Raw genomic sequence first — 21,178 nt, forward strand, 5'->3', positions numbered from 1 at the left:
CAAATAGATGATTTGAGAAAATCAGCCAACCAGTTGCAGATGTGAAGGTTTATTAACAACCATTGATCAGAGTTTCCACCGTTGAAAATTGTCTCCTTCCGAAGTATATGAAGCTACTGAGGAAATTTTAAACATGATAAATCTTGTAAAAGATTAAGGAGAAACCGTAATTTTGTGTAAGGAGGTTAAAGAGAAAATGAAACATGTGAAAAACTGGAAATTTTCAGACACACAATGGGGATGGTAACATGTTAAATGACCAGCTGCAACATGCGAATCGACTGTTACTTCAAGATTTTAAGCCGGTACTTCTGACTCGTTTCGGTAGTTACAGTCCGTTGGTAGCCTCCACTTGTCAATCGTTCTCGTCTAATTCCTATTTTTCTTATTAAATATTTTCTCTCCTATTTGTCCACCTTTTACAGTGAATTTATTTTTAACGATTCCCCATGTTCCTATATCCCATCTTCCATTTTTCTACCTAAAATTTTTCTGTCCCTCTCCGATATAACATGACATTGATAATCTACAATTTATCTGTTATGCGCGTATGTTTTCGAGCACGAACGCCATCTACCGATGTTTCCTATTTCATGCACACAATACGATGTGAAGACTTACGCTTAGCCAGCTTTAATGGGAATGATTTTAATGGATTTTATTTGGTTTTACTGATGATCGCATGGACCATCTTACTTAAAATGAGCCGCTTTGCTCTAATTTGTCGCCGCCAATACGTGTAAGTAATTTGTTTATTACACTTTTATCCAGTTTGGGTTGTTTTGGGGGAGGAGACCAGACAGCGAGGTCATCGGTTTCAACGGATTAGGGAAGGAAGTCGGCCGTGTCCTTTCAAAAGAACCATCCCAACATTTGACTGGAGCGATTTAAGGAAATAACGGAAAACCTAAATCAGGATGGCCGGACGCGGGACTGAACCGTCGTCCTCCCGAACGCGAGTCCAGTGTGCTAACCACTGCGCCACCTCGCTCGGTTTATCCAGTGGTTTTGTACATCCTTTACACCCTGATAATTCTTTTTAAGATGGTGAATAAAATTCCCTCAATAGGTCCATGTTCCTCTGAAGAAGACAATTTTACAATTGTTGAAACCATGGCCAAAGGTTGTTAATAAACGTTTATACCTGAAACTGATTGGCTGATTTTCTCAAATCAGCCAAATGTCATAGTCTGGAAGAATCCAGAAAAGTGCAATCCAATATTGGGCAAGTCCAAAAAGCCTTTCACATTAGCAAGGTGTGTCCTTCAGCTGACAGGTGGGTAGAAGTTTACACAACACGGTTTGGTATAGAGTCTTTCTAGGTAAAGAAATAATGAACTGTAGTATGAGGGTCCAGGCACCCGGCACCAAATGTTGACTCGTTACGTCAGCTGCTCTCTGCTTATCGGGCCCGCCTGTACACAAAGCAGCTGAATCTCCTGCCCTTGGCCCTGCGGAAGACCGCACCGACTCCACACACAGCTCAACGTCGCGATGCACTTCGTTCCGGGAATACTGACTCTTGTATACCAGCAACAAACATCTTTTCGTAAACCCCGGCACTTAAGTGATCGCAAATATCAACACAGCCTGATCACGACTAAATTAATTGAAGGCTCGACTGATTAAGTCGGTCGTAAATACGACTACAACCAATGTTACTTTTGTTCGGTCACACTTGCGATAAACTACTATCACGTAATCGCTCCGCTTCGTGTTATTTTGACAATCTGAAGTGGAGCAGAGAAATAGCGAAAATTAAAGGGAAGAAGTAAGTGGACCATTTTATACAAGATGCCGTGCTAAAACGAAGTGCCTCCGAACTTTAAAGTGAAAATTCTTAAAGCTTCTTACATGAAACAAATGTAATGAACATTCTCCATCTTTATTCTTCATGTCTACATACTTATTTCTCAACAGTCATCCTAGCGACGAACGCGTTTCTCTCTAAGAGAAACCTGCTTTTTGACACTATATCTGCAAAATGTTTTACTGTTTAGACGGAGCAACAACCTCACCTCTGCATACACCACTTTATCTGGAAGTGAAGCCCTTTAAGGCGTTCTTTAAGATTTGGAAACAGATGAAACTCGGATGTGGCCAAGCCGGGCTGTACGGAGGATGACCGATGACATTGAACCCAAGGCGTCGCATTGCTGCAGATGTCTAGCGCTCGTATATGCTCTGGCGGTGTCACGCTGGAGGAGAAAAGTGCTTCATCTGTGTGGACGAATGTCGAGTTAGAAACTCGCACGCTGTCTTCACACACTGCCACGTTACACGCTACAATTCGGAGCCCTGTAGCGGCGGAGGCCTGCAGATATGAGATAATACAAGATTTTGAATGTTAATGACGTTTGTCTTATATAAAAAGCTTCAAGAGTTTTCATGTTACTTTTCAGCATGCCCGCGGTATCTACACACTTCAGCCACCACAGGCAACGAAGCTATTGCCGATTTTCATGGAATCGGCAAAAAACCGAAAGCTTAGAGAGGGGAGAAAGACCTGACATTTTCCCGGAGACATCCCGCAAGAAAAAGCGAATATGTGGACGGAAATAAGTCTTTCAGAGTTTCATTTGGACAAAGAACAGTATCCTTACAAACATCATACTGCTTTGCCTTTGCCGAGAGAAAATCTGTACCACGTTCTCCGCTACAGCTTCTACTCTCCCAAGCTTGCTGTACAGACAGGTTTGACAATGCCATGGCGTTTCTGAGTGTCGAGGCTGCGTACTAATAAAATCTAACAGCATCGCATGACCCATGATGCTGAGCATCGGCCAATTCTTACTTTGTACACGTCAGTTTATATGAAATATCTAACAAGTGTTTGACACGATGCATAAAAACGAGTCACATGAAACATGTAATGCGTCATGCTTGTAGCCATCGTCTTCCGACTTACAAACATCATTGTCAGAAATGTGCACTTCATGTACAGTTCTTTGTGAAACACTACAGCGAAGAAGTACGGTTACATGCAGTCAACTGTGCGCTTTGCACCAGAACGAAGACAAGGTACCCACCCGTAACATCGGCAGCGGAGCCATCTTCCAAGGTCTTGAGAAGCGCAGCTTATTCCGAACGAGAAACTGCTCTCACGGATAGGGATAATTATCATGCAGACTCAAGGTCTCTGTCTAGTACCATCGACGTACCACAGATTTACTTCGAATGTTTGAAAACCTTGTAGAGATTCTAGAACTTACTAAATAGAATAACCGAAAGGTTACTTCTGTTTCATTCACAACAACATTTTCATGCATTGTAGGACGCCCAATATTCGAAGTTTCATCAGCCTGAGAAAAGGTTTCCCAGGTGCCAGTTACACTGAATCACTTTTTCCCGTTAAGTTCGACATGCTACGGAATTTGAATACCAGTCAAAATACTCTTGTATGTACACTTTAATTTCCGCTTGTGAAGTTAATTTTACTGTATACTGCTCATATTCGAAAGACTTAAAAGTGCGTTCAACAAACATTGTTCTTGGTTCTGCAGTCGTTCACCAACATTCCTTGCACAGATATTACAAGAGAAATGCATTTTTCAAGTTTTGGTTTATTAAATTATCTGTGGATTTTTGCATTAAAATCTCAAGATTTGAATAGAATAGAATTCATGGCAGTTCACCGCCCAATTATTTTGAAGTTATTTTATCGTGTTTTGGTTTGATGAATATCTTCAGATGGTTGGTCACAGCCCATTGCATACTAAGTCTGTTATCCGTTCTGTTAAATACAGCTAATACAGATTTCCTTACGATCTGCGCTCTTTAGTTTTCCACTTCAGGAGAAATCTATTTGGTCGATATAAAGCTAATATTTGGCATCAAATTTCCCAAATTGTAATCCAGTACTTTTAGTTAATATTCAATGGTTAGATTTATATTTCATTTTACGGTTCATTAAGCCGATCTAAACGCACAGTTGTCCTTTCACATCATCCTATCACAGCCTAAGCAAGGTAAGGCAGGCCAGGAAACCATTTATAATCCTATATCGCCTATCCCAATCCCTCCATCCAAATACAAGGAAACATTGCGCCAAATCCCACAAAATCATGACATTGTACGACTGCTCTGTTAACGCAAACTTGTAATTCTGTAAACTTTACCTGAAGTGTAGTATCTAATAGTTCGAATACTGTATCTTCAGCAAGCTAACTGCATACGTTATAACAATTTCCCGATAGCATACTATTTATTTTGTAGTTTGAAAGTGTTGAATGCCTAACATCGAGTTGTCTCACCTTCTCACATAACACGTCATAACACAGCAGCCTGTCAAATCAACACCGGTTGGTTGGTTGACGTGCGGAAGGGCACCAAACAAAGACGTCTTCGGTCCCATCGGATCAGGGAGGTATGGGGAAGGGAGTCGGCCGTGCCCTTTTCAAAGGAACCATTCCGGCATTTAACTGAAGCCATTTAGAGAAATTACAGAAAATCTAAATCAGGATGGCAGGACGCGGGTTTCAATCGTTGTCCTTCCAAAGTGTGCTAACCACTGCGCCACCTCGCTCGGTATCATCACCGGGGAATACCATTAAGTTTCCCTTTACTGTCTTGGAAACGTTTCATTTTTAAAAACTATTAGCATATTTACAACAAGGTATGCAGCAGCGGTTCGCCGTTAGCTTAACCCACGAAATGTTAAGACTGTAGGCATCGTTTATTTCATTAAATTACACAGGTCGATCGCAAATAATCTGTCTTAGAAACTCAGGCCCAAAGTGCAAGTTTTAACATCATTTGTACACTGTAATCATCGAAAAAATTATACCATCTTAATATGGTAGCATCAAAATTTACATCCATCAAGAGATAAATTATCTCGAGCACAGAATGAACAAATGCAGCAATGTCCGTTCCCTGTGCAATAGAGAGCAGCTCTTCTGCTAAAGCATGCACTGTCGTCTAGTAGCCTACTATGGCAAACAGTATGAACACGAACTGGCAGTTCAGTGACCCGAAGTGCAACACGGGCGGTCACAGGTTTGTTTGACGCACGGAGAGCGTCATTGAGATGCCGCAAGCGCTGACTGGGTTACGCTTTGACGATAACTCCCGCTAAAGCCTTCAAACCAAGTGTCGAAGAACCAATACTTAGTGAGGAATCGAGGAATATACCACAACCTCAGTACGTATTGCGAAGCGAGCAATTTGTGAGCCGACTTACCTTGCTTCCAACCTGGTTACCGCACTGGCCAGCTTGCAAGTGCACGATCTCCCGCATGATGATTCGGTTGCGCAGACGAGACGCTCTTCAAGATCCAAGTCCTCTGCGGGCGAGTGCCGGAGACCAACTGACAGTAGCAGACGCGCCGCCGAAGCAGCTGAGGGCAGGTCGGCAGCGGCGCCTCTAGCGGCGGGTGGCCGCAACCTGCGCGCCACGCCCTCCGGCTCGGCTACTGCTTGGGGTAGGCTGGCGACTGCGATGCGCACGCACTCAAACCATCTCACTGCTCTTCCACCTACTTCCTGCTGTGGCTGCTGTCGAAAGGCCTGCGCGTCATTGTGGATCCTGTTCCGAATATTTTTAGCTCCACCGACAGCAGCTCGCCACTGTACTCACCCCCGAAAGAACAAATGACTAAACGAGACTTACCCGTTTCCTTGTTTTGTGCACAGGAGAGTCCCAATCAGTAGATTCTAATATTCAACTTTCATAGATATATTCTGCTTATCCCGCTGGTCCATGGGTTCATATACGGGGCAGCCAAATGAAAACGAGACAGATGGAAAAAAGTAACTAAACTGTGTAAGTAGGCTGTTTAGGTTTTCTTATTGGTAAGGTCACGTAGCGATCTGTATGAAAAATGACTTGCTGTGCTGTGTGCAGTCTGTGGCTAGTCTGCATTGTTGTCTGCCATTGTAGCGTTTGGCAGTTGGTTGTTAACAGCGCGTAGCGTTGCGCAGTTGGAGGTGAGCCGCCAGCAGTGGTGGGTGTGGGGAGAGAGATGGCGGAGTTTTGAAATTTGTAAGCCTGGATGTCATGAACTGCTATATACATTATGACTTTTGAACACTATTGAGGTAAATACATTGTTTGTTCTCTATCAAAGTCTTTCATTTGCTAACTATGCCTATTAGTAGTTAGTGCCTTCAGTAGTTTGAATCTTTTATTTAGCTGGCAGTAGTTGCGCTCGCTGTATTGCAGTAGTTCGAATAACGAAGATTTTTGGTGAGGTAAGTGATTTGTGAAAGGTATAGGTTAATGTTAGTCAGGGCCATTCTTTTGTAGGGATTTTTCAAAGTCAGATTGCGTTGCACTGAAAATATTGTGTGTCAGTTTAAACACAGTCATGTACAATTGTTCAAAGGGGGCGTTTCAACTGTTTATTTGTTCAAAAGTAATCGCCATAACTGTTAATACATTTATCCCACTGTGAGCTGTGAGACAAGACGGTCACTGTCTGAGCCGTAGTAAAATTTGCTGTTTTGAAGATTGTGCCGCAGCGCGTAGTGTGAAGCAGTCGCCCTCCGTTTATGGCGGTGGCGCCGCTGTGGCAGTCGCAGCTTTGGTGTCTCCCTCTGGTGGAAAAGGGGAAAGGTTGCCTGTTCACGTGCATTTAAGGGGCGCTGTGAGCTCTGTAGTGGTGAGTCAGTCAGTCGGAGGCAGTTGGTCACCCAGGGCAGTGTGTCAGTCGGAGTGAGGCTAGGTGAGTCTTGCGTCACCAGTCTGGTCTGGCTCTCGTTTGCATTTGTGCAGCAGTTAGTGTCTGTCTGTCGTCAGAGTGCTAGTATGTCTGTCGTTTGGATCAAACTTTAGTCAGAAAATGAGAGTCTTGTCACTCAGACAGTAAGAGAACTCAGCTAGTTGTCGCCCGGTCGAGGCTGAGTTCCTACATCTAGGCCTACGAGTTAGGCCGCCAGTCTGCTACAGTTGGGGCAACGGTCATTGGCCGTTGGATTGGTCGGTTGGTTGGTCGCGCACTGAGACACGAGATGACTTGTCCGCCTTGAGCGTCGGTGCATGTGAGGTCCCCACGTGAGTCCAGTGGGCAGCGTCGTATAGAAAGAGGTAGTGGCTTCGCGGTTCACAAGAGAGCAACAGGAGCGGAGCCAAGACATCGGGCTGGCTGGGGCGAGCTGTGACGCTGTGCAACGGGAGATCGGCGCGCCTTCCTGCGTCCGTTGAAGCGGCTGGCAGCGGACGGATCGTGAGAGCGTTGGGGATGCTGCGCCAGGTCTTCGCCAGCAATCGCAGTTTATTATAAGTTAAGCGATTGGAGATATGTTGTTTCATTCACTTGTTAAATTCTACTTGTTTTCTTGGTGTGGTCACCAGCCGCTTTGTTTTGGGGTCGTCCCACCATTCTTCTCCGTTTGCCCACCCGCGGGAAGGTGGTTATTGTGAATTGGGTGGTCCGTTTTTTCCCTTGTGGAATTGGGGAGATTTAGAGCAAGCTGCGGTTCGGGTTGTTCAGTAATCCCCCTGTCAATCTGCCATATGTTATTAGCTGCCTCTGTCTTGTTTGTCGGATTCGGTGTTAAAGAATTTATAGAATTAAAGTATGGGCTGAATTCCTGAAATATGTGTTTATCTTACCTAACATCTTGCAAGGCGGTAAATGTGTAATCTAGAGCATGTTGTACACTTTATGTAAGTCTGATTTTCATGGGTTTTAATTAAATAGTTATTTTTATTCCACCGTAAGAGCCATTTTAAAAACAAATTGCACCTTTGGTGGAAAATAAGTTCTTAGAGTGAGTGTTTGTACCATTTCCATGCCTCTTACGGGGTGTATAGCTAATTTGTTTGTGTGACTTGTCAAAATTTTTAGTTTAAAGTAATGTGGTGTGTTGGAGATTTGCACCAGTGTAGTTTTTCAGAGGTCGTTGTGAGCGGTCGTCACTACAGCCGTGTTGAAAGGGAGCGGGAGCTTCTCAGCCCGAAGGCTCCTACTGTAAAAAAAAAAAAAAAAAAAAAAAAAAAATATTCTGCCTCTGAATAATTGTAACTTGTTATTTCTAGAGTGCTTTTCTGCTTATAAATTTTAAATCTGTTTTCGAAAAGGCTTTTATGAATAAAATTTCCATTGGTTGAAATTTAATTTGTGTCCATCAGTTACTCCTTGGCAACTACTTCCACGCTCACATAGTGTGTTAATGTTCTTGATGAATCGCTAGTAAATAAAGTAAATTCTTTAAGAAAAGATTTTGAAGTAAATACCACGGTTCACTGTCTTTGTTGAAAACTGTTTGCAGTTGCCTAAGGAACCGTGATCGTACCCAGGCGTCCAACTATTCGTCAGAAGAACCATGCATGCCTTTCTTCGAGGCTCCAAAAAAACTGGAAATCGCATGGGGACGGATCGGGGCTGTATGGAAGACGAGTAAGGGCTTCTCCAACAAATCTTCTGCAACGTAGTCGAAGAAACAGGCACGCTGTCTCCAGGAAAGTCATGGTAATATTTTTCTTTGACTGCATCGGCCCACTGCTCATCGACTTTCTGGAACATGGCCCCACAGTAGCCCGTTTTCATTAATTATTATTAAACAAAATATCATCATTGGAGAAAAATCTACATGTATCGAGGCATTTCGACCTTGTACATAGACTGTGATACTTATTGCTATAGAATGCTGTTCAATGATAGTATCAAGAAGTATTTTGAGCAGTGCTGTCATATAGGCTTTTGCAGGATTAGATCACTTAAGCTGTCACCAACAAAGTCATTGCGATTATGAGGTGATCATGATTTGATGTTAGTGAGGCAGGAGATACACTGTCCATTCACATTAATGTGAACACCTGTTAAAGCCTGAATAACCACCGTTCGCATCATGGAACTCTGCTAGACGTGCAGAAAGAGAGTCAGTGAGGATCTGAATATTACCGACAGGGATGAGGAGCCATACAGACTCTAGCGCCGTAGCACACTGCTCTAGGTTCCTCGGTTGAGAATCCACGGTGCAAACAGCCAGATCGAGTTTCCGTTTGGTGACCAGGATAGTATAGTAAACTCATCCTGGCGCTCTTCGAACCAATGCGAGCTGTGCGACACGTTGCATTGTCCTGCTGGTAGATGCCACGGTGGAGAGAAAAAATAATCTGCATCTATGGCTGGACATGATCTCCAAGGATAGATGCATAATTGGTTTGATCCACTGAGCCTTCCAGAACGACGAGATCCCTCATGGAATGCATCGAAAATATTCCCCAGATCATAACACTCCCTGAACCGGCTTTGATGCTTCCAGCGATCCAACGGCCATCTCTCCGATGCAGCGTAAAACATGAGTCGTGTGAAAAGCCCAGCTGTCGCCACACAGTGTACGTCCAGTCGCTATATTGGCGTCCAAATTCCAGACTTCGTCGGTGATTAACAGCAGTCAGTAAGGGTCCATGAACCAGCCACCTGTTGTGGAGGGCCGTACGCAGCAACGATCGCTGGCCAGGCGTTGTTGGAGACCCTTGGTTCATTTGGGCAGTCAGTCATTCAAAGTTGCACTTCTACTTGCCCGGACACATCTCCATATCCCCCGTTCACGCCTGTCATCTATGGCCCATGGTACACCACTGTTACCTCGACGCCGGTTTTGGATAGAGTTGTTTTGCCATGCATGGTATGTGAGCCGTAGTAAAATTTGCTGTTTTGAAGAGTGCGCCACAGCACGTAGTGTAAAGCAGCCGCCTTCCATTTCTGGCGGTGGCGCCGCTGTGGCAGTCGCAGCTTTGGTGTCTCCCTCTGGTAGGAAAGGGGCAAAGTTGCCTGTTCACGTGCAATTAAGGTGCGCTATGAGCTCGGCAGTTAGTGAGTCTGTGAATCTGAGTCTAGTCAGTTGGTTAGCCGGCTCAATGTCGGGCAGTCAGTGTCTGTCTGTTGGTCTGCCATACGTTAAGTTAGTCAATTAGTCGGAGGCCGTTGGTCAGCCATGGAGTCTGTCAGTCTCTGCGAGTCTAGTAGGTCGGTCAGTCGGAGTGAGGCTAGGTCAGTCTCGCGTCACCAGTTGCTGGTCTGGCCCTTGTTTGCATTTGTGCGGCAGTTAGTGTCGAAGTGCTAGTATGTCTGTCGTTTGGATCAAACCTTAGAGCCAGAAATTGAGAGTCTTGCCACTCCGCCAGTAACAGAACTCAGCTAGTGGTCGCCCGGTGCGAGTCTGCTCAATTTGCTCGGGCAACGGTCATTGGGGGTTGGATTGTTCGTTGGTCGGTCGCACACTCGGACACAAGATGACTTGTCGCCTGGAGCGTCGGCGCATGTGAGGTCGCCACTTGAGTCCAGTGGCCGCGCCGTATAGCGGGGCAAAGTGGCTTAGCGGCCGACACGAGAGCAACAGGAGCGAAACCACGACATCGGTCTGGCCGGGGGCGGGCTACGACGCCGTGTGACGGGAGATCGGCGCGCCTTCCTGCGTCCGTTGAAGCGGCTGGCAGCGGACGGTTCGGGAGAGCGTTTTGGGGGTGCTACGCCAGGTCTTCGCCAGAAATCGCAGTTATTAGAAGCTGAGGGATTAGTGATATGTTGCTTCAGTTACTTGTTAAATTCTACTTGTGTTGCTGGTCAGTCTATCGTCTCCAGCTTGCTCGTTTGTCTCTCGTCCGCATTTGTTAGGCAGTCAGTGTCGGTCGTCTGTCTGTCGGTCTGCCATACGTTAATAGCTGCCTCTGTCATGTTTGTCGGATTTGGTGTTAACGAATTCATAGAATTAAGGTAAAGGCCGAATTCTTGAAATACGTTTTTATCTTGCCTATCATCTTGTGAGGCGGTATATGTGTAATGTAGAGCATGTTGTACACTTTATCTAAGTCTGAATTTCATGGGTTTTATTTAAATAGTCATTTTTATAAAGTTGCCACCATTCCACCGTAAGAGCCCTTTTAAGAACAAATTGCACCTTTGGTGGAAAATAAGTTCTTAGTGCGAGTGTTTGTACCATTTCCATCCCTCTTACGGGGTGCATAGTTAATGTGTTTGTGTGAATCATTAAAAATTTTAAAGTAATCTGGTGTGTTGCAGATTTGCACCAGTGTAGTTTTTCAGAGGTCGTTGTGTGGGGGTCGTGACTACGGCCGTGTTGAAAGGGGGCGGAAGCTTCTCAGCCCGAAGGATCCTACCGTACAACAAAAACATTTTTATTCTGCCTCTGAATAATTGTAACTTGTTATTTCTAGGGTGCTTTTCTGCTTATAATTTAAAACTGTTTTGAAAAGGCTTGTAGGAATAAAATTTCCATTGGTTGAAATTTAATTTGTTTCCATCAGTTACTCCTTGGCAACTACTTCCACGCTCAAATGGTGTGTTAATCTTCTTGATTAATCGCCAGCAAATAAAGTAAATTCTTTAAGAAAATATTTTGAAAGTAAATTTTCACGGTTCGGTATGCTTTAACCAGAGCAGCACGCGAACAATTTACAGACTCATCCATTTCGGAAATGCATCCACTCTTTGCTCGAAACCCAATGATCATGCCCTTTTGGACAGATTGCTCCGTTTCCGCTTTACAACAACGACTGCACTGTTTTTCCGCGCCTCACCTCCACTGCTAGTGCTGCCATCTGTCGTCTGTGAGTGGTTATTGCATGTTGACGTTGAACATAGGTGGTGCTCATATTGACTGGACGGTGTAGAGTATGATTAACAAAGGGGCTTCCTTCTGAAGCTATGGATTAATTATAGACTTAGTATTCGTAGTCGTTCTTTGATCTGTGAAAAGTGCGGACAATTCAATAGGATTATACCACAATACCATCCGCGATTTTGGACGTCGGGAGTCTGTTTTAAGATCGTGATAGCCAAAGTATTCGTTGAACATTTCGGAGGTCGACCGTAAGTCTGGCGTCTACTGAGATTGTATTTGTTATAGCTTCTCTCTTCACAGTATAGTGCTCTCTAATTAAAGATGTTGCGAGTGATGAGAGATTCAGATGTGTTTCTCCGCTGACGCTGAAATAAATGTATCAAACACGCGGCTATACTGCAACTCACGGAGCAGCTTAATGTGAAAATATACTGATGAGCCGAAACATTACGACGCTGGATGCCGCCTGGGGGCGTTGCAGGCACGTGACACGGTAACAAAAATATGAAAGCGGAGCAGGCACGGACGGGGAATCACCCTAAAGAAGATATGATCTGCAAATGGGGAAATCCATTGAGATAAACGACTTCGACAAAGGGCAGATTATTATTACGCAGAACCCGTGAACGAGTCTCTCTAAAACTTCGAAGCTGGTCGAATGTTACCAAGATACTGTGGTGAGCATCTACGGAAAGATGCAGGAGGACAGTGAAGCTATCACTAAGCGATAAATGGTTGGACGTCCACGATTCTTCACAGAACGTGCGGTTTAGAGGCTTGTAGGATAGATGGTGGTCTGTGGCATCTCTGCCGGAAGACTACAATGCTGGCGCACACACAAATATTTCGGAGCACAGCGTTCATTGTGCATTGTTGAACATAGAACGTGTATACGTTTTGAACAAAGAACGTCGTCAGTTACGATTGCAGTGGGCACGGGACCATCGGGATTTGCCCATCGATCAATGGAAATTTGTCGGCTTTTTGGGTGAATCAGGAAGGAAGATGACGTCCCATCGACATCGAAGTCAGTAGAGACAGGGCACACGCTCGGAATGTTTCGAGGACGAGGGAGGAAATCGGCAGTGCTCTTTCGAAGGGACCATCCCGAAATATGTCTTGAGCGATTTAGGGGAAAATCTATATCTTAATGGCCAGACGCGGATTTATATCGAGTTTCCGAATGCGAGTCCAGTGTGCTAACTACTGCTCCACATCGCTCCGTTCCTACTAAGCATACTGGTCAAAAAATTAGTCACCCATAGCTAGAGAAATCATTACAAGTATCATTTAAGACCGCGTAATTCATCCCATGGACCTGATAACCGCCTGGATTCGCTTAGGAATGAGTCCCGAGGATCGCGCATTTGCACCAAACTGCATGGACGCAGATGTCGGTGTTTTCCCGCTATTCCATCATGTCCCACAGATTTTCTATGAAGGTGATTTTGCAGGCGAGTCGAAATGTAATAGGGTGGGAGAATGTTGAGAAAAGCCCGCCCGGTTAGCCGTGCGGCCTAACGCATTGCTTTCCGTGCGGGAAGGCGTGCCGCTCCCCGGCACGAATCCACCGGGCGGATTAGTGTCGAGGTCCGGTGTGCTGACCAGTCTGTGGATGGTTTTTAAGGCCTTTTTCCATCTGCCTCGGCGAATGCGGGCTGGTTCTCCTTCTTCCGCTTCAGTTACACTACGTCGGCGATTGCTGCGCAAACACTTTCTCCACGTACGTGTACACCATAATTACTCTACCACGCAAACATTGTGGTTACACTCGTCTAGTGTGAGACGTTTCCGGGGGTCCACTGGGGGCCGAACCGCACAATAACCCTGGGTTCGGTGCGGGGCGGCGGTGCGGTGAGTGGACTCCTGTAGCCTACTGTGGGGTTGTAAACCACTGAGGGCTACGGCGGGGGCGAAGCCTCACCATCTTTTCTAGGTCCCCAGTTCCATACAATACAATGTTGAGAAAACTAGTCACATATTGTTCCAGCCCGATGAACTTCGGTGTTGTCAGGTTCTGTGTGCCTGTGTGGCAAATGGACTCTTCCGAGACGACTGACTACAAACGTTCATTGCATGTAATTCCCGTCGCAGTGTTCTCTCGCTAACAGTTTGGGATGGATCTCCGTTCTGTGCTCTGTGCTTGCAGCAAGCCTGCCGGGTTTCGAAAGGATTTGGATTTACAAGCTGTGAAACTCGTGTCCAGTCCATTTCAGTCAGGACATTCTCCTAGCACAATTACGACGTGTTTCGTGGCCACATCTGTTACACCACTGCTTCTAGACACGTTGAACATTCCGCCGCGAACCACCAATAAATCCAGCAATTTCGCTCACCACATGGCCATGGGTACAGCCGAACAAGATTGCCCCTTTCTGCTACTCTGTCACGTCCTTACATTTACACATGTTTACGTGCAGTGTCCAACTGAAACATAAATGTCTCTCTGATCGCTACTGCCTTATGCTCTCGTAGAGGAAATGCTCGCTCGGTTGACCACCTGTCTCGATCGATGCGTCACGTGTAAGGACTTAACGATTCATCAGTGTGTGCGCAATGGAATGACTATTTTTTTCCGGTGAAGTTACGAAGCCACGACCGGCTTCCTGTGCCGTTCTTGGCAAAATAAACCTGTAAGTATGTGGATGACTGTACGTACGAATTACATTTTTGTTTAGCTATTTTTAAATTCTAATACCCAGACATGTCCAGTGTCCTCGTAAAAGTTATCCATGAATGACTAAGGTTACTAGAACCACCCTCCCCCCCCCCCCCTCCTCGTCTCCTCCCATATTACTGTTGCTACTAATACCACTGATGGTAAGCCTTCAAGGAAGCAGCTTTTATTCACACGAAATTCTGTAGATGTGCTTTCAAGACCCTTTTTTCAACGATATTATAGAGGCGTAGAAGACGTCAGTGGTCGCTGTTGTAAAGCTGACCCGCCCTTCAATTAAGTGTACGGGGCGTGAGGAACCATGGAAAGCCTGATTCGTCTGCTACGCGTGATTTCTGTGGAACACGATGCGGTGTAAATCCACGGTGGCTCAGACGACACTTGACAGAGAGATAAGCTGTGTGTCAAGGCGGTGAGTCAACACACCATCGCTGCTTGGGATGAATCAGGACAGCGAGACAAGTTGCACGTTTCCTCGGTAGCTGTAAACGCAATACTTATAGGCACGATGGATCAGCTGCTGCGCCTTGTAGTAATACATAATAGCGCTGTCTTTCCTGCCTGAGGGGGGGTGACTACTTCATGTGGGCGGGATGGACACTGGCACCGGCATATTTGGAGCATTATTGAACATCTATAGAATAATAAATCTGTAAAACTGCCGTATCTGTCTGTTTGTCTCTGAACCCGCTGATCTCCGAAGCTGCTAGACGAATTTTCATGGGATTTTCGCTCCTAACTTGAACATAGTTTGGGGCACCGTACAGCCTTTAGTTCATCAGAATCTGATCACGGGAAAAATATTTTTTTGAGTCATCAGTCTTCTGATTAGTTGTATGCGGCCCGCCACTGCCAACCTTTCCACCTCAGAGTAGAACGTTCAAACTACGTCCTCAATTTTTTGCTTGATGTATTCTAATCTCTGGCTTCTCTACAGTTTTTACCCCCTACAGCTCCCTCTAGTACTACGGAAAATGGCTGGTTTGATGCGGTGCGCTACGAATTCCACTTCTGCGCCAAGCTTTTCATCTGCGAGTAGCACTTGCAAACGTATGTCATCAATTATTTGCTGTATGTAACCCAATTTCTGTCTTCCTTTACAGTTTTTACGCTTTACGGCTCCCTGTAGTACTATGGTTGATATTTCCGGGTGTCCTAACACATGTGTTATCATCCTGTTCATTCTTCTTATCAGTGTTTTCAGTACGATCCTTTCCTAGCCGATTCTGCGGAGAACCTCCTCATTGCATACCGTATCTAAGGCCTATGTCTGATACTAGCAGATTTCTCTTTTGCCAGCGCTAGTCTGCTTTTAATGTCCTTCTTTCTCTGTCCGTTATGGGTTATTTTGCCCTCTGGGTAGCAGAATTCCTTAATTTCACCTACTTCGTATCCACCAGTTCTGATGTTAACACTTTGCCGCCCGGCGACATCACAGTGGTGTCGTGAGCATAGTATCGCGCAGTGGCCGGTGACAGCACTTCAGTATCTTTTCCATTTTGTTGGTGTTTTTTTTTAGGTAACAATAAGTTACGCACGTCAACAATATAAATACTTGTGCACTTTCATCACGGCAGACGAAAGAGACGATACGATTATTTACGATGAATGCGCGGACGTCTTGTCTGACGTTCCGGACGACTTTGGCCGATTGGGAAGAAGACAATGGGTACCAAAAAAAATGAAAGTGAAGCAGAATCGTCGGAAGATAGTAAAATACGTCCAAGAAGAATTCGGCGAACGCTACGGTTGCCAACTGATTCGGATGAATCAGACGAAGAAGACAGACTATGATTTACTCAGGACCAATAATAAATTTGAAGGATCTCCGGGTCCACACACATTTCCAAAGATACACTGAGAGTCGTGGATATCGTAGAATTATATATTGGGAACGATCTATTTGAATGTATTAGCAACGAAACAAACAAGTATTACAGTCAAAATTGCAATAGAAGGAAACCGGATTAAAAAAATGCCAAATTTTTCGACGTTACGGGACCCGAACTTAGAAAATGGTTTGGGCTTCGTAAAAAAATCAAGGATGGATAATTACTGGTCAACGAATCCGTTGATAGACACACCGATAGCCCGCATCTCGTGGTCGTGCGGTAGCGTTCTCGCTTCCCACGCCCGGGTTCCCGGGTTCGATTCCCGGCGGGGTCAGGGATTTTCTCTGCCTCGTGATGGCTGGGTGTTGTGTGCTGTCCTTAGGTTAGTTAGGTTTAAGTAGTTCTAAGTTCTAGGTGACTGATGACCATAGATGTTAAGTCCCATAGTGCTCAGAGCCACCAGACACACCGATATTTCGCAAAACGATGTCATGCAACCGATTCAGACAAATATTATCATTTTTACATTTTTCCGACAACAATAAACGAGATAATGCCGACCGGATTTTCAAAGTGCAAATCATAATTGATTATTTTTCCAAAAAGTTTAAAGAAACTTTCAATCTAAGTAAAAACATCTAAACTGATGAAGGAACGATACCGTAGCGTGGATAGTTAAATTTTAAAGTTTACAATCTGTCGAAAATTACGAAATATATCATACTCTTTCGGATGCTGGGTGATTCGAGTACGGGGTACATTTCCTCATTCAAGATATATTCCGGCGCTGGACAACCTTTAACAAAAACAGTGATGGAACTATTGACACCTTCTTATGGAAAGTGCATCACCTCTACAGGATGTTACAAAAAGGTACGGCCAAACTTTCAGGAAACATTCCTCACACACAAATAAAAAAAAGATGTTATGTGGACATGTGTCCGGAAACGCTTAATTTCCATGTTAGAGCTCATTTTAGTTTCGTCAGTATGTACTGTACTTCCTCGATTCACCTCCAGTTGGCCCAATTGAAGGAAGGTAATGTTGACTTCGGTGCTTGTGTTGACATGCGACTCATTGCTCTACAGACTAGCATCAAGCACATCAGTACGTAGCATCAACAGGTTAGTGTTCATCACGAACGTGGTTTTGCAGTCAGTGCAATGTTTACAAATGCGGAGTTGGCAGATGCCCACTTGATGTATGGATTAGCACGGGGCAATAGCCGTGGCGTGGAACGTTTGTATCGAGACAGATTTCCAGAACGAAGGTGTCCCGACAGGAAGACGTTCGAAGCAATTGATCGGCGTCTTAGGGAGCATGGAACATTCCAGCCTATGACTCGCGACTGGGGAAGACCTAGAACGACGAGGACACCTGCAATGGACGAGGCAATTCTTCGTGCATTTGACGATAACCCTAAAGTCAGCGTCAGAGAAGTTGCTGCTGTACAAAGTAACGTTGACCACATCACTGTATGGAGAGTGCTACGGGAGAACCAGTTGTTTCCGTACCATGTACAGCGTGTGCAGGCACTATCAGCAGCTGATTGGCCTCCACGGGTACACTTCTGCGAATGGTTCATCCAACGTGTCAATCCTCATTTCAGTGCAAATGTTCTCTTTACGGATGAGGCTTCATTCCAACGTGATAAAATTGTAAATTTTCACAATCAACATGTGTGGGCTGACGAGAATCCGCACGCAGTTGTGCAATCACGTCATCAACACAGATTTTCTGTGAACGTTTGGGCAGGCATTGTTGGTGATGTCTTGATTGGGCCCCATGTTCTTCCACCTACGCTCAATGGAGCATGTTATCATGATTTCATACGGGATACTCTTCCTGTGCTGCTAGATCATGAGCCGGCCGCGGTGGCCGAGTGGTTCTAGGCGCTTCAGTCCGGAACCACGCGGCTACTACGGTCGCAGTTTCGAACCCTGCCTCGGGCATGGATGTGTGTGATGTCCTTAGGTTAGTTAGGTTTAACTAGTTCTAAGTCTAGGGGACTGATGGCCACAGATGTTAAGTCCCATAGTGCTTAGACCCCTTTTTTTTGGTAGAACATGTGCCTTTACAAGTACGACACAACATTTGGTTCATGCACGATGGAGCTCCTGCACATTTCAGTCCAAGTGTTGGTACGCTTCTCAACAACAGATTCGGTGACCGATGGATTGGTAGAGGCGGACCAATTCCATGGCCTCCATGCTCTCCTGACCTCAACCCTCTTGACTTTCATTTATGGGGGCATTTGAATGCTCTTACCTACGCAACTCCGGTACCAAATGTAGAGACTCTTCGTGCTCGTATTGTGGACGGCTGTGATACAATACGCCATTCTCCAGGGCTGCATCAGCGCATCAGGGATTCCATGCGACGGAGGGTGGATGCATGTATCCTCGCTAACGGAGGACATTTTGAACATTTCCTGTAACAAAGTGTTTGAAGTCACGCTGGTACGTTCTGTTGCTGTGTGTTTCCATTCCATGATTAATGTGATTTGAAGAGAAGTAATAAAATGAGCTCTAACATGGAAAGTAAACATTTCCGGACACATGTCCACATGACATATTTTCTTTCTTTGTGTGTGAGGAATGTTGCCTGAAAGTTTGGCCGTACCTTTTTGTAACACGCTGTATGTGGATAATTATTATAACAGCGAAGAACTTGCAGAGAAGTTACTTGAAAAGAAACTTGGAGTTTGTGGAACGATACGGTAAAATAGAGGATTTCCGGAAAAATTAAAGGCCGCTAAAGTCAATGTGTTTGAAGCTTGTCATCAACGGAATGATGAGAAGCGGCCGACGACAAGACAAGTAATCCGAAATAGCGCTGCCGGCGCCAAGCGAATAAATTTGTACGAGGCGTGCGGACGGCAAAGAAGTTTCCCACTATTCTCACTTCTGCTACTTATTTCTACCTTTGTTAAAAGTCTCCGATGGGGACGACAAGATGCTGTAATAGGATCTTGAAGAAACCTTGAGATGTAGCCTACCTAATAGTTATTTGGAACGGGAGCGGAACTAGGGTAGCTAGAAACGAGGAAATGCGCTGGAATGGTGGCAAGAAGCGGCGTTGTTGAGTTTGAGTAGTTTGGAGGGTGTACTTCACGACAGATTTCGTAGTTTTGGGGTGGGAGACGGTTGGCGTATCGACGGGAGAAGACGGGCAAGACGTAGAGGTGTGTAGAAGGTATAATGCTGCTTAATGGCAGAGCAGGATACTTTCATTTGCGGTAATAGGGTAGTATATTGGGTACTGATTTTCCGATTGATTTTTTGGAGTTGGAAGGCGCTTCGGTAAGAGAAAAAGGCACGTCTGCTAGATGAGTTGGTACAGGACGTCAGTTGGGCAAAGCCGCGGGATACGAAATGCGTGGTGGTGTACGTGTCCCCTGAAGATTGCAAGGGATTTGTAAAATTTTGGAGGAGATCCAGGAAACATTGAAATAGGTAGGAGTGAGATGGATGAGAGATTGTAAGGCAAGTCCTGAACTTGAGGAGATTTGGGTGACATACAAGAAGACTCATCCGATTTCACGATATTATACAGTTTAACGGAACTGGCCAGTTGCGAATAGGAATAGCGCCCTGAGTGTTCCGTAAGAACACAGATATACACAGATCGTCCAGCCCAGAAATCGATAATTTCGAAGATTTTTGTCTGTTATTGATACTGGCAAGATATCGGTCCGGGGAATTCCAAGACTTTGGAGAATGTTTTAGTTTTCAGTTTCGACTCAGATAACAAATGACCAAAACTTATATTTTTTTGATGTAATTAGAAAATTATCAATTTTCTAATTTTTTCCCTCGACCTGTAGCGTGAAATTTTGCTTCTTGTCAAATTTCATTATGCCAAGTCAGCGTAAAGTGCGCTATAGATTTTGATGAGTGAGTTTGCGAGTATCAAAATACGAAATAAATGGCCGTATCTTCTGATTGCATTGACGTAGAAGCTTCCATGTTTTCCACCGACAACACACCGTGGACCTTAGAACGAAGTCTGTTCAAAAAATTCCGGAACATTCGTAATATCGCGCCAATGGTGTGTTGGAGCGAAATGCGGTGGCATTCCTGGACACACCTACGTTTCATGTGTAACTGCCGGAAGTTTCATTCTTATATGTCTGTTAGTGTCTAGTGTTGTACTGAGCAGAACGGTATGTTGTACAGTTTGCGAATTTCGAGATGGCAGAGTCAGAGGAGCAATATGTCTGCATTAAGTTTTGCGTGAAACTCAAGAACACCTTTACACAGACACGCCAAATGAAGCAGAAAACTTACGGCGATGAGTGGTTAAGCCGTACTCTATGTTACGAATAGTTCACACGATTTAAAAATGTCCGGACTCAAGTTAATGATGACCTTCGTTCAGGACGCCCTTTGACGTCTACCGACGATGCACAAGTCAGGAACGTCAACGAAATTGTGCGTGCCAATAGAAGACTGACTGTCCGAGAGATTGCAGAAGAATGTAACATTTTAGTTGGATCATGTCATGAAGTCCTGACAAAGCATCTTCGAGTGCATTGTGTTTCCGCCAAGTTCATCCCATGGCTCGTGAGTCAAGCCCAGAAAGACCTTCGCCTCGGAGTCCGTCAAGAGCTTTTGGATCTCGAAAGTCAGAATGAGACATTCCTTAAGTGAATCGTAACTGGTGATGAGACGTGGGTCTACAGTTATGATGTTTACACAAAAGTTCAATCTTCACAATGGGTCGGGAAAGGATCTCAGAGACCAAAAAAATGTCAAAGTCATGCTGATAGCTTTCCTTGACTTTCAAGGATTAAATCATCATGAATTAGTGCCACAGGGACAAACTGTTAATCGAAAAAAGTGAGAAGGAAATGGCGTCAAATGTGGCGAGACAATTAAATCATGGCTCTCACATTACGATAACGCATCCGCACATTCATCTCTATTGATACGTGAATATTGTAAAAAAACGAAATCACTGTGCTGTCTCATCCTCTGTACTCTCCAAATCTCGGCCCTGCGGACTTTATTCTTTTATTTTCAGAGTTGAAAACTTCGTTGAAAGGACGAAAATTTGCAACGAAACACGAGATAACAGAAAATTCGCAGTCGCCGCATCGCAAGAGGCGTATCAAGACTGCTTCCGTAAGTAGAAA

The 21,178-nt window shown here is 44.9% G+C and overlaps 1 protein-coding gene across 1 annotated transcript in view; it reads right to left on the reverse strand.

The window, feature by feature from the left end:
• Positions 1–5,333, reverse strand: part of LOC124802458 (tubulin beta chain-like) — a 91,690-nt gene extending 86,357 nt beyond the window's left edge. The window contains exon 1 of the mRNA XM_047263243.1: positions 5,183–5,333. Within this exon, the coding sequence (XP_047119199.1) occupies positions 5,183–5,239 (57 nt within the window). The 5' untranslated portion in view covers positions 5,240–5,333. The remainder of the gene's footprint in view (positions 1–5,182) is intronic.
• Between the last annotated feature and the right edge of the window lie 15,845 nt (positions 5,334–21,178).

Source organism: Schistocerca piceifrons, chromosome 6, assembly GCF_021461385.2.
Source record: "Schistocerca piceifrons isolate TAMUIC-IGC-003096 chromosome 6, iqSchPice1.1, whole genome shotgun sequence".
Taxonomy (NCBI): Eukaryota; Metazoa; Arthropoda; class Insecta; order Orthoptera; family Acrididae; genus Schistocerca; species Schistocerca piceifrons.